The 14255-nt window shown below is 32.4% G+C and overlaps 1 protein-coding gene across 1 annotated transcript in view; it reads right to left on the bottom strand.

Moving 5' to 3' along the window:
• Positions 1-14255, bottom strand: part of LOC145291374 (calpain-7-like) — a 79919-nt gene that overhangs the window by 6218 nt on the left and 59446 nt on the right. Inside the window, exons 19-20 of the mRNA XM_080137152.1 lie at positions 10323-10462; positions 152-244 (exon numbers count right to left, since the gene is read on the bottom strand). Of these exons, the coding sequence (XP_079993278.1) occupies positions 152-244; positions 10323-10462 (233 nt within the window). The remainder of the gene's footprint in view (positions 1-151; positions 245-10322; positions 10463-14255) is intronic.

Raw genomic sequence — 14255 nt, 5'->3', positions numbered from 1 at the left:
TAATGATTTTGACCTCGACCGCTTCAAGTACAAAACAATAAACAAAGTTGAAAAGGGAAAAATTATTTTCACATCTCACCAAAAAGCAAAGAAGCGATAGTAGTTTTTTTAAAAAAAAAAAAAGGAAGAAAAAAAAAAATGATATACAAACCGGAAGTCTCCAGACGATTTTCTTTGGAAGGAACCTGGAGCATTTGGAACATTCTCTGTGATGTTAATCACTTCAAATCCAACAGCATATTGCCTGTTAAATCAAAACAAATTCTTTGTAAATGAGAATTCAAGTCTTTAAACTTTAAATGTATTGTATGTTGTTTCAGAATTTTTGAGATGAGGATTGATAATTTGTATTATTTAGACCATGTGGTGCAATGATCAATTGGCCGTTGATTAATGAATAATAGTAACAGTCTTTTAGAGGTTGAAGGTTCAATCCTTACTACAGGCAATACAACTAAGAATAGGATAATTAATTTACACTTTCATCCAGCCATGGCCGATGAAAGAAGAACAATTTATCATGGTGATTAAATTAAATGTTCAGTTTGAAATTCCATAAAGGTTCCTGCTCAACATAAAGATTTGCAAGTTTAAAAATGATATAATGAATATGAGAACACCCAAATTCCTCCTTACAAAAATAGGATTGGTTTGTTAAGCTGTAAATACCAACTAGTAGATCCATCCGTGACAGCTGACAAAAGATACACCGAAAGGAATACCATTTCCGACCACAAAGACTTGTTCAGTAAGGCAACTTATGAGAATATTACTCGAATATGTCAAGGGAGATGCTATTATTTATGAATCAGAAATAGGAAAGATGATGTAATATCTATGTGTCTATGGGTCAGTTGCAATCAGTGAAATCACAATATCTGCCGAAAGTGTACATTTCCCTCCGGTGTTGACTAATGGTGGTGAGAGGACTAAATACTTACAGAGAAAAATAGGAACTCCTTCCTCTGAAGACATTGCGATTCTGATGGTGTTGCAATGTAGTATTTTATTATAACGACATAATGTCTCTGAAAGAGTGGTCAGAAATTACATAAGATAGTTGCTAATAGCCTAAACATATTGGATTTATATGTGGCATCTTTTGTTGCAAACCTATGATAGTTTGGTTCAGAGGGGAATTTCTACAGTCATTTTATTATATAGAAAAAGAGTATATATATATATATATATATATATAAAATATAAAGCTGAATGTCTGTGTGTGTGTGTGTGTGTGTGTCTGGTCACGAATAGGCTCCTATATGGTTGACTATTTTAAAAAATTGATTACATATAATGATAGAAGATGTATCGAGACACAGGAATGGGTATGTTTGATCTGGTAGAACGGTGGTTCATTAAAATTGTGGGGTCTGCGTTCGCGCCTGATCCACAAAGTATGGAAATAAAAAATTAAAAAAAAAACTTTTACAAGTGTTTTTGATATAGATGTAAATAAGAATACTTTGATAAGTATGTTTTAACTTAAATAGGGATGGTATAATAAAATTGTGGGGTCTGCGTTCGCGCCTGGCCTCAATAGAATGGAAATAGGCACAAACTTTAATAAAGACTTTTCATATCTATCTGCATAAGTATACTTTGATAATTATGTTTTAGTTTGAAGAAATATGGTATAATAAAATTATGGGGTGTTCGTTCGCACCTGACCTCCATAGAATGGAAATATGTCACAAAGTTTAACAAGATTTTTTAATATAGATCCACAGAATATTGTGATAAGTGTTTCAGTGTGAACAGATATGGTATAATAAAGTATGGGGTTTATCTATTTTATTTTTACTTTCATCATATTTTGCTTTGGTTTTGACACTCCCAAATTCAACCCAAATTTACAACCCTTCCTTTTCATAACCTATCATACTTTCGTAAATCAGAGTCCATTTTCTATAGGCTGTTTTTGAACCCAGTCAACGATGGGTACTTTTGCTAATATACATATATATATATATATATATATATATATATATATATGTATATATATATATATATGTTTGTTTTTTCGTTTTGAAACTGATTTTTAATTCACAATTATGAATCGTTTTACTCAATATTATATATATATATATATATATATATAATATTACTCAATATTATATATATATATATATATATATATATATAATAATATTACTCAATATTATATATATATATATATATATATATATATATATATATATATAATATTGAGTAAAACGATTCATAATTGTGAATTAAAAATCAGTTTCAAAACGAAAAAACAAACAAAATCAATTTGATTGTACGATCATTTTGGAAATGATGTTCATTTTATTGAAATTGACAATAAGTATTGACAGAAGTTTTGTCCTTTAAAACAGTCTCCTCATCAGTAAAAATAGGGGGGGGGGGAAGAAATCAAAGACACCAAAATAAAACTAGCATTTTAGTTGTGAGTAAGGCAGATGTTCCTTATTTATCTCCATTATAAAATTTCTTTTAAGTTCAATCAGTTTATCTTTTGGCATGCTGTTATATTTTGTCTCTGAATTGAAATAATTACAATTATGAATTGTTTTACTCAATATTAATATAGCTCTAGGATACCTATACCTATTGAGCTTATTATATATCTCAAGTACAATGGGCACTGTTTTCTTTTAGAAGTATTAATGCATTTACTAATACATTAAAATAAACTCTGCTCTTTAGACTGCAGGTCTCTAATTCCGTCTAATATATATATATATATATATATATATATATATATATATATATATATATATATATGTAGCAAAGAACACTCAGCTTCTTCAAATGAATGAATCCCTTTCATGGGACATATCAGAAAAGATGCACTTGAAGAAAGTTGGGGGTTATATCAACTGAAATGTGAAAATAAATAAGAATAGTATTCAAAATAATCTTGATAAAATGAATTGTATGTTGTTAACATATAGTTTAGTTATTTGAAATATCTGTCTCATGAAAGGTTTATGATGATGATGATAAACACTTGGGACTTTTCATAAATGTAAAAGAAAGAATGGATGCGACTTCTGGGGTTAACTGATGTAGAACAATTAAGGCCAACAAAACATGGGACAAAAATGGACTTGAGAGTTTGTTTGTTTGTTTGTTTGCTCTGTTTTACGGCATATCAACCACTTTGGGTCATTTAATGCCGAAAGGTTAGTTATGTTGTGTTATATATTGGTTTGTTCTTCTTAAGGTTTTTTTTTGGGGGGGGGGGTCTTTCCTTATATTTTAGTGTATATTTTAATCTCTTTCAGAAAATTGATAATTTTTTGGGGATCAATCTTGTTTAATATTGTTTTCAGATTTTTTTCTTGGTAATACTTTGTTCGGATTTGTTCAAGGTCAATGCAGTTTGTCAGTATATGGTGTATTGTGTAGGGTTCTTGACACGTTATACAGTTTGGTGTCTCCTCCCCTTTTAGTAGATGTGAGTGGGTGATGTGAGTGTGACCTATTCGCAGTCTGGTCATTACTACCTCTTCCTTTCTTGTTAACTTTTTGGTGTCTCTCGTTCCAATATTTGGTGTTATTTGGAATAATTTGTTTTTTGTACATGAGCTCCAGTTTTCTCGCCATTTTCTCTTCAGATAGGTGTTTATTCTAGTCTTTAGGTCTGTATAGGGGATTTTTCCACTTATGTGGTTTTGTTGCAGAGTCTCCTTTGCTGCCTTATCTGCTTGTTCATTCATGTAGATGCCGATATGGCTTGGTATCCAGCAAAAGATAATGTTTTTTTTCATGGTTATGGCATCTATTTTGTTTAGCAATTTTGTAATAAGTGGGTTTGTCATTTTTTTTTTCTTTTAGAGATATGAGCATTGAAAGTGAGTCAGTAAATATGATATATTTTTGATGGTCATCATTGGTTATTATATTTAGTGCCAAATCTATGGCTGTTGCTTCTGCGCTGAAAATAGAAGATTCGTTTGGGAGCCTTTTCTTTAGTTTTATTTTTTTGTGGATGGCTGCGCATCCTACTTTATCTCCATCTTTTGATCCATCAGTGTAAATTTGTGTATATTCTTTGTATGTATTCTGGATGGTAAGTAGTTCTTCATGGAAGGTTGATGGGTGGGTTTTCGTTTTGGGATATTTATTTAATTTTAATATTATGTGTGATTGTTTGATCATCCAGGGTGGAGTTTTTGATTTGTTATATTTATATATTTTTGTAATATCCATTTGAGCTTCTGTGAGAAGGTTTTTTATCCGGAGGCTGTAGGGCTTGATGATATTTTCTTTCTTGTTGAAGAGATGTGTGTATTGTGGGTGGAGGGTACATTGGTATGCAGGATTTGATGGACATAATGCCAGCTTTAGGTAATATTGTAGCGCTAACTTCTGTCGTCTTAGAATCAGTGGAGACTCATGGGCCTCTATATAGAGGCTTTCTACTGGAGAGGTTCTAAATGCTCCCAAGGCCAATCTTAATCCTTGATGATGGATTGTATTTAGTTCTTTTATGTAGGACTTCCTTGCTGCTCCATAGATGAAGCATCTGTAGTCCATTTTAGATCTGATTAGAGTTTGGTATAGTTTCAATAATGTGACTTTGTCTGCACCCCAATCGGTGTGTTTGATCAATTGCATTGTCTTTTGTCATTTTGCTTTTAAAAATTTTATATGTGGTATGAAAGTCAATTTTTTATCGAATATAATACCTAAATATTTATGTTGGTCGGTGAGTGGGATGTTCTTGTTATCCAGTTTCAGGTTGGGGTCGTGGTGGAATTTTCGTAATTTGCAAAAGTGGATGCATTTAGTTTTTTCCTCTGAGAATGTAAATCCATTTTCTATGGCCCATTTGTTTATTTTATTCAGACAGTTGTAGTTTGCGTTCGGCTGTTTCGGCTATGTAGATTGGTAGTATATAAGTAGGTCGTCCACATATAGGGCGTTTTCAATTCCTGGGTCTATGTTTTTTATGATATTGTTTATTTTAATGTTGAAGAGGGTGACAGACAGGATACTGCCTTGGGGGACACCCATTTCTTGATCTTTTTGGACTGAATAAGTGTTGCCCATCTGTACTTGGAAGGTTCTATTTGTTAAGAAATTTCTGATAATTTCTGGCATTCTGCCCCTAAGTCCTAGTTCATACAGGTCTTTTTGGATTCCGTATTTCCAAGCGGTGTCATACGCCTTTTGCATGTCAAAAAAAATTGCTATTAGATGTTCTTTTTTTTCAAATGCTTCTCTTATGCGTGTTTCCAGTTTTATTAAGTGGTCGGTGGGGCTTCTATTTTTCCTGAAACCCGACTGGCTTTCTGTAATTAGATTTTTGCTTTCCAAGTACCAATTTAACCTTTCGTTAATCATTCTCTCAAAAGTTTTGCACAAACAACTAGTGAGTGCAATGGATTGGTAGTTTGTAAGGTTTGTATGATCTTTTTTTGGTTTAGGTATTGGGATTACTGTTGCCTGCTTCCAGTTTTTTGGGATGCTGTTAGTTATCCATATCTCATTGTAAATTTGTAATAAGTAGTCCAGTGATGGTTTTGGTAGTTTTTTGAGGAATTGATAATGGATCTCGTCAGGGCCGACTGCTGTATTGTGAGATTTGTTTATTGCCTCCTCTAGTTCTGCACTGTTGAATAATTGATTGTAATTTTCTTCATTTTTTGATTTGAAGTTTATTTTTATTTTTTCTTCATTTTTCTTTATAGCTTGGAATTTTTTATTTTGGTTTTTTGATGACGAGTTCATTGAGAATTGTTCTGCTAATTTATTTGCGATATTTTGTTTGTCGGTAATCTTCGTGTTGTCGCATATAAGGTGTTTAATAGGGTTCTTTGTATTTTTCCTGCTATTTTTCTGTCCATCTCCCATACTTTTTTGGGTTTTGTGTTTTGATTAATTTTTGTTACATAGTCTTTCCAAGTGTTCCGTTTTGATTCTTTGATAGTTTTCCGTGCTTTGGCCTTGCTGTTTTTATATGTGTCCAAATTTTCTTTTGTTGGACTGTTAGTTTTTTCCTCTGAGAATGTGAATTTTTTTTTTGGGGGGGGGGGGGGGGGTCTGAGAATGTAAATTTTTTTTTTGAGGGGGGGGGAAGGTTTGCACGTCTGGCTCTTATAGCTTCTTTGCATTCTTTATTGTACCAGGGTTTGTTATATTTTGTAGGAGTGGAACTTTTTGGTATGTTCTCCTCGGCTATTGTGAGTAGGGTATTGCTGAAATATGTGATGTGTTCTAAGTTAGGATTCACTTCAGGTATTAATCTGTGTTGACATGTATTTTGGAAATTTTCCCAATTTGCCTTTTGTAAATTCCAGCAAGGTGTTTTGTCTTCTAGTTTGGGATTCTCGTTTTCTATTATGATTGGGAAGTGGTCATTTCCGCATGTATCCTTATGTGTTCTCCAGCTATAATCCATGTATATAGTTGGGTTACATAGAGTTATATCGATTGCTGATAGGGTTCCCGTTGGTGGGTGCATGCATGTATTCTCTTTGTTGTTGAGTAGGCATAGATCATTTTGGTTAATTATTTTTTCTATGGTTTGGCCTCTTTTGTTGTTTTTTTTACTGCCCCACCATATATTGTGACTATTGAAGTCTCCCAGTAGTAGAAAAGGTTTAGGTAGTTGTTTGATTGTATTGTTTAATTCTGTTTCGTTTGGTGGTATATAGAGTAAACACAGGGTTACTGTTTTGTGTAGTGTTGCAGTTATTGCAACAGCTTGCATATTTGTTTTTAAGTTCACTTTGCTGTGTGGAATGTTTTCGTTTATCAGTATTGATGATCCACCGGTGGCTTTGCATGATAATTTGTTTATGTGGTTGTATATTGAGTAGTGTTTTATGTTAATTTTGTCATTTTCTTTTAAGTATGTTTCCTGTAGGCAAATTATTGCAGGACATAGGGATTTGATAAGTATTTGTATTTCTTCGATATTAATTTTTAATCCTCTTATGTTCCACTGTAGGATTTTGTTAGTCATGGTTTATATTTTCTTTCTTTTGTTTTGGGTTGTTGGATTCCTCAATCTCCATGACTTCATGGCTTTCGAGTCCTGGTGGCATAGTGTTTTTTTGTTTGTCTTTATCTTTGGTTTGTGAGCTAGGGCTTTCATTTGTTTTTGTTCGTGATCGTGATTGTGGTGTTCTGTAAGAGGGTTTTAGTTCTTGCTTTGTTTTGTTCTCTTTTTTGTTAATTCTTTCTTGTATTGGTAATTCTTTGATTCTGGATGTGCTAGGGGTTTGTGCGGATTCTATTTCTGTTTGATTTGGTGTTTTTATTAATTGGTTTTTCTTTTCTTTGTTTTGGTTTATTTCAGAGTATGTGTTCGTTTTTGTGGTATCTGTAATTATTGGTTTTATTTCAATTATGAATTTTTGCCAGTCGTTTGGTCCAAGTTTTTTTAATTTTTCAACGAGTATATCGTATTTATCTTTTTTTCTGTCATTTCCTTTTTGGTAATTTGTGCATAACTTTTCTCAGTCATATATCTGTCTACAATTTTCCTTGCTTCGGGGATTGATATATTTTGCTTTTGTTTTACTGTTATGATTTCTTTTTCTTTTTTCCATATGTCACAGCTTCTTGCATAGGCTGGGTGGTCCTCTCCGCAGTTTGCACATTTGCATGTTTGTACATTCGTTTGAATTGTGGTCTGGGTTTCTTTGGTTACATTTGCCACATACAGGTTGATTGTAGCATACATCCTCATGGTGTCCGAATTTTTGGCATTTTTGACATCTAAGTGGGTTTGGTATGAATAGTTCAACTTTTACGTTTGTATAACCGATTTTTATTTCTGTTAAGGCCTTTAGTGTGTTAAACGTTATGATATAGGTGTTGGTTAAAATTGAGTTCCCATTTTTTTTAATGGATATTCTTTTTATGTCTGTTAGTCCTTGGGATTTTAGTTCAATTTTTATTTCATCAATTGAACAGTATGATAGTTCTTTGCTTCTTATAACGCCTTTTGATGAATTCATTTTACCGTGGGGATATGCTTTGATCATTTTATTATGGAATTTTTCCATTTTTAAGAGGATATTGGCATCTTTTTTTTATTCACTTCTACTAGAATTGTTTCATTTCTTAAATTCTTAACATCTTTGGGTGATATTCTTGCAGCAATTTCTTTCTGTATCAAGAATGGGGATAGTCTTGTCAGGGAGTTGTCATCTTCAGCTTCCAGGGTGATAAATCTTGGAAAGTTTTGTTTTTGTAAATCTTCTTCCTCTGAGCTGGAAATATCCGATATTTCTGCGTGATTTCTTTTGGGAGGCTTTTTCTTTTTTTCCATTTCTATTTTTGGTTATTTTTCATTTCTGCTGCTCCCCACCCGCCTCGGAGCCCTATGTGGGAAGTGTTTGGGGGGGGGGGGCCCATTCGCCCCAAACACAACAGGGATACAGCAGAAGTATACTCTTCTTACTGTTGGATTCCAGCATCTGTGTTTCCTTCGTCCCCTCCAAGTGCCTTATTTTTGGAAGGGATGTTGGTTTTCCACCCATGTTTCGTCCGTACTCAGCAAGTTGATTAACCCTTCAGCCACCGCTTACTAAATCAGTTTATTGCCTAATGTGGGGGAGCGCGAGCGTGTTTTCTTGTTGTGTTTGTCTGATTTAGGGTTAGGCGTGACAAGCCGATTGATCGGAGCGGGCCTCTCCAACCGCCCGTCTAACCGAGGTAAGGGTCAAAGTGGTGTGTTGGGAAGGGGAGGAAACCATTTCTATCCTCCGCAACCCTCAACCACCAGAATTCCGTTCCAAGGTGTCACGGGACGCCACCCACGGCAAACTGGTGATCCCACTGAGGGACTTTTACTCTCTGCAGGGGGGTAGCTGGTGTATTCTAAAGCCCCACCGACAGGGCGAAGGGAGGAAGTGGAGGGAAAAAGGAGGGGGGGGAAGGAAAGGGACTGTTTTTGTTTTTGTAGAACATAATTAAGTTTTACAAAAGAGAATAGAAAAACAAAAAGGAACATCAATGTAGGTGCATTTCGTCTCAGGAAGCCAATAGACAGCCTGATCTGGTAGCACCAGTGGACTTGATAGAAAGATAAAGACTTGGCCAGAGGTAGGTTAGTTTGGAAGTCAATTTCTTAAAGCTGTTTAATGCATCTCAGCATATAAAACAAATGTTAAACTAATGATGATGATGAGGGGGAGGAAGGCATAAGACTGCTAAATACTTCAAACCATTAACCACCACAAACAGACATGTAAAACAAAAATAAACAAAAATCTTGATGGTGTATGTTCTCATGATGGAAAGAAAATATCGCATATCAAAAATCACGTAAATTGATAAGGTAATAATTTTTAGAAAAGAAAATCAAATTTTATGGCTAAATGATAATCAACAACCTCTTGATGCCATCTTCCAAATAATTTGCAAGATTTTAGAAAACCATTCTTAATATATGGGGGAGGGTATTGGAAAAAAATCAAATCAGTCTTGTACATCATTAATGCCTACGAATTCTTATTAATTACTTAAAAATGATTTTCTATAAAACTACTTGATCAATTTACATAATTTTTGGTGTATGATATATTCTTTCTGCCAAAGCTCAATACACCATAAAGATTTTTCTTTATTTTTATTTTTTTTGTTAAAAGAGGGGATTATAAACTAAGATCAGAACTTGACATTATTTGCTAGTCAGTTTGCATTTTCAGCAAGAATATGTGATCATTGGATTATTTATGGAAAGTCAAAATTTAACCAGAACAGTTGATTCTAGCAAAAATATGTGAAAGGTTAAAAAAATAATAAATGTCTGATTAATAACTTCACCAGTCCTGAGGGATAGGGAGAAAAATGTACTTGTGTTATTTGGATTCTTCGAACTACTGTTCTTGTCTTGAGTGTCATATACATAACGTTTCAGTTAATGTAATCTCCGACTTTCTCCAGTTATATCTTGTCGAACTCTGGAATCTGCACAGAATTTTGAATGGAATCTTTTATTTAATCCACAGAGATCTCATTCTGTCAGCCATGATCGGGTAGAAGCCTTGATCTGCCATTGTATTCTTTGTATCATCCGTATTAAATATTGAGTCTTCAACCTCCAGAAGAGTATAACTTATTACTGAATTTTACCTACTACTTTATTTGTTACACCATGGAGCTAAAATGTTATACATAGAACACTCTAGATGAGAACAGTAGTCCAAATAAAACAGATTATCAATCCTCATCTCAAAAATTCTGAAACATAAAAAAATATTTCACTCTTCCTTTTCTAGATCATGTCTATATATGAAATTGAATCTAAGCTGAAAATGTTGCAACTTGTTACAATAAAAAGGTAGCACAAGATGAAGATTTTAAAAACTTACTTGGGACCCAAAAGTTCAATGAGTAAATGATTTGCAGTGCTGTTGTTGTCAATTTTAATTTGATAAATTGGGTTCAACTTGTGTGTTTCAGGGTAATTGCTGCAGCCGCCAGCTGATCTGCCTTTCCAGTGGCCTGTGATCTGGATTGGAAATAGCATTTGTGGAAGAATTTGACGCAATAAAATCTCAACATCTTCAAGAACAAACAAAAATTTTGCTCAACTCAATTTATTATATTTTTTATTATTTTAAAGCTGAGGTACATTTGTTTCCTATATTTTTTAATCACATAAATACATGCTCAAATATTGCTCAGTTTTGGGAGTGAATTAAGTTTAAAAAAAAAAAAAAAGAAACCTTCATTTTAATTAGCTGTAATTTGCAATTAACTAACCAAGTGACAAATCTATCAATATCAGCTTCTTGAACTTTCCTGGTGTTACCAGATCAGGCTATCTTAATATATTAGCTTCCTGATTTAAATCCACTAAACATTGATATTATTTTTTTCTTTCAATTTGCAAAACTCAATCATGTTTTGCAAAGCTAAAAGCAAAAAATGATTTTGTAGAAAAGAGAATATTTGAAAGAAACGGCAAAGAAAAAGAACACTGTCAGCCAAAAGGTGCTGAACTGAAGGAGTAAATTAAAGTCTCTTATAGTGTGATTTTATTATTTGTATGTAACTATGTAGCACAATATTACTTTCTGAGTATTTATTAACACTCATTTATCTTAGTTCTATATTTAAAATACAATGGATACTATTTCCATAGAAATATTAATAAACTCATATTTGCTGTGTGTTATTGGCTTTTATGCTTAAAAAACTAAGTTTTTGCATTATCCTGAAAAAATATCAGCTTTATTAAAATATATTTACTGATTAAATATATTTCTCATTCCATGGAATTTCCATGGGTCCTGCTAGTATAGAAATAATTAGTAAACAAAAATGAATTAAAATTTTGTAGCTGTAAAAACTTGAAATATTTGTGTTTATATATATATATATATATATATATATATATATATATATATATATACCCGAAAAATAAATAATTTTGCTAAGAAAGTAAAAAAGAATAAACATATATTTGTCCCTGCTGACAAGACTAAAAATTACTATAAACTTGACTATCCTACATATAAAAGGCTTATATATAAAAAGCTTAAGAAATCTTATAAAATAGTCCCCCGCAACACTTTGGATTCTATTAATTCTGAAGCTAAATCGTTACTGACTTCTATGAACATTCATAACTCCACTGAAATACTTTCTCCAGGTACCCCTAGATTCACCCTCAAAGACCATAAACTATATTTTTATGATAACCCCTACATTAGATTGATCTGCCCATCTAGCTCTGACTTGGGTGCGGTAAGCAAAAACATCTTAGATAGAATTATCCCCTCTATTAAAGAAAAAGTTAGCTTCCCCCTTTGGCAAAATTCGAATTCTGTAATTAATTGGTTTGTTTCCCTTAAAAATAAACACCTCCTTAACTAACCTTTGACATCAACAATTATTATCAATCAATTTCACCGATCCTCTTAAATAAGGCTCTAATCTTTGCTAAAAGAAATTCTGACTTAACTCATTTGGAAATTAAATTAATTCTCCTAGCCAGAAAATCCCTTATACAATTTAACAATAAGTTTTGGACTAGAAAAGATACCCCCAATAATTTTGACATCTTAATGGGTGCTTCTGATTCTGCTGAGGTTACAGATTTAGTGGGACTCTTCTTACTGAAAGAACTTAAATACCACTTTAAACATATCCAAGGGGGCCTTTATAGAGACGATGCTCTATTTACAACATCAGCCAGGCCAAGAGAGTACAATAATACAATTAAAAAATTACATAACTTTTTTAACAATTTTGGCCTTTCTATAATTATTGAACCAAATAAAAACACTTCAAATTTTCTAGACATTACACTTAATCTTAATACCGAAACTTACAGCCCCTATCAGAAACCCAACCTTATGCTTTTAAACGTCCATAAATCTTCTAACCACCCCAATTCAATTAAAAAATCTATAGTACCATCTGTCTCTAGAAGAATTTCTACGCTCTCAGCCGATAAAAAAACCTTTAATCAAAATGCTACTTTCTTCAATAATGCCTTAAGAAATTCAGGATACAATGAAAAGATTCAATATAACCATTATGCTCTACCTGTAGGCCGTCTTAAATCTGTAATCACACACAATATGACTCGCAAGAAACCAGTTCAAATAACAAGATCTGCTGCTATCGATAGCAATGGTCTACTCCACAAATATAATCAGAACCAACATGCTAATCGTAATACTTCTAACCCACCCTGTCGTACTAGGAGAAAGAAAAATATTTGGTTTAATCCTCCATTTAGCGTAAATGTTAAAACCAATATACCTAAAGAATTCTTCAATATTGTAGAAAACTCTTTCAAATACCCACACAGATATAGTTCAATTTTTAATAAAAACTCAATAAGAATTTCTTATTCTACTATGCCTAATTTAGCACAAAGAATCTTAGCATCTAATAACAAAAAAATTAAATCAGCCCAAAAAATCCCTTTCCCAATCCAACCCAAAAACAACTGCAATTGTATTAACAAACATCTTTGCCCACTCAATAATGATTGTATCCATAAAGATGTAATATATTCATGCACAATTACAGAGCTCCCACGCAATTCTCCCATAATAGACAATATTTTGTCACCAAATTATCCTTCCTCCAACCCTCCCTGATATAATTATTAATCCAACAAACGAATAAACCAGACCCTCTATTTTCAATCATACAACCAGCTATAATAATAATAATAATATTTTTCATAGCAGCCATCCTAACACTGACAACACTAATTATCCCCTCCAAAACAATCCTGCTACAATCATTGTCCTACCCTCTGTTCATCAAAATGAACAAAATTTAAATTCTCTTCCCAGTATAAATCAACAAATTAATATTAATTCTCGACCCCGAGTTATTAATAAAACATATACATATATTGGTGCTACTTCAACTTTAATAAAGAAAAGAATTTCAAACCACACTTCTTTCAATAACCAAAATTCAAATAATAACCAGGGAACTTCTCTAACTACACTGGTTAAAAAGCTTAATTCTGCCAATACCCACTTTTCAATTAAATGGACCATCCTAAAAAAAGTGAAGTCTTATACTCCAAGATCTAAGTCTTGTCACCTCTGTACATCTGAAGCTATAACTATTATCACCTCCCCTCAAAGTAGTAATATAATAAACTCTAAAAACGAACTGATCTTCTATTGCAAACATATGTCCAAATTTAAATATGGTAAATTTGAAATTACATAGCTATTAAGTTAACCCTTCAAATATATATCTTTTTCCCATAAATTTTTTTTTTTTTATCTTACCTTCTAAGCTTTTTATATTTTTAATTTTATTTGTTTCTCTTTATTTCTTTGGCCGGTTTCCCATCTGCTGTCTCCGTTTTATGGTATAAGTATACCTATTAATTAAATATATACATTAGCCTACTCATTTTTATTCTATGTATTTGTTTACTTATATTTTACTATATGCATTTACATACACATTTATTTGCCTTATTCCAGAGTTTGTAGATACCGGCCATTCCCTCCCCTTAAATTGTATGTATGTATGTATTTGTTTATGTTGTATATGTTTTTGGATATGTGTATATATGTATGCATGTGTGTGTGTGTGTGTTTGTATATATGTGTGTGTGTGTTATTATATATGTATGCATATATGAATATGTGTGTGTGTATGTATGTATATGTATGTGTGCATTTGTGTGTCTGTATGTATATGTATGTGTGTGTATGTATATATATATACGTGTGTATATATAGGTTTTTAAAAATTTTTTTAACTTTTTAATTTTCAATTTTTTAAATTTATTTATTTTAATTTTTATTTTT

This window comes from Euprymna scolopes, chromosome 12, assembly GCF_053919585.1.
Source record: "Euprymna scolopes isolate OS-2025 chromosome 12, ASM5391958v1, whole genome shotgun sequence".
Taxonomy (NCBI): domain Eukaryota; kingdom Metazoa; phylum Mollusca; class Cephalopoda; order Sepiida; family Sepiolidae; genus Euprymna; species Euprymna scolopes.
The sequence above is the reverse complement of the archived record's forward strand: the minus strand, read 5'-3'. Positions and strand labels throughout refer to the sequence as shown.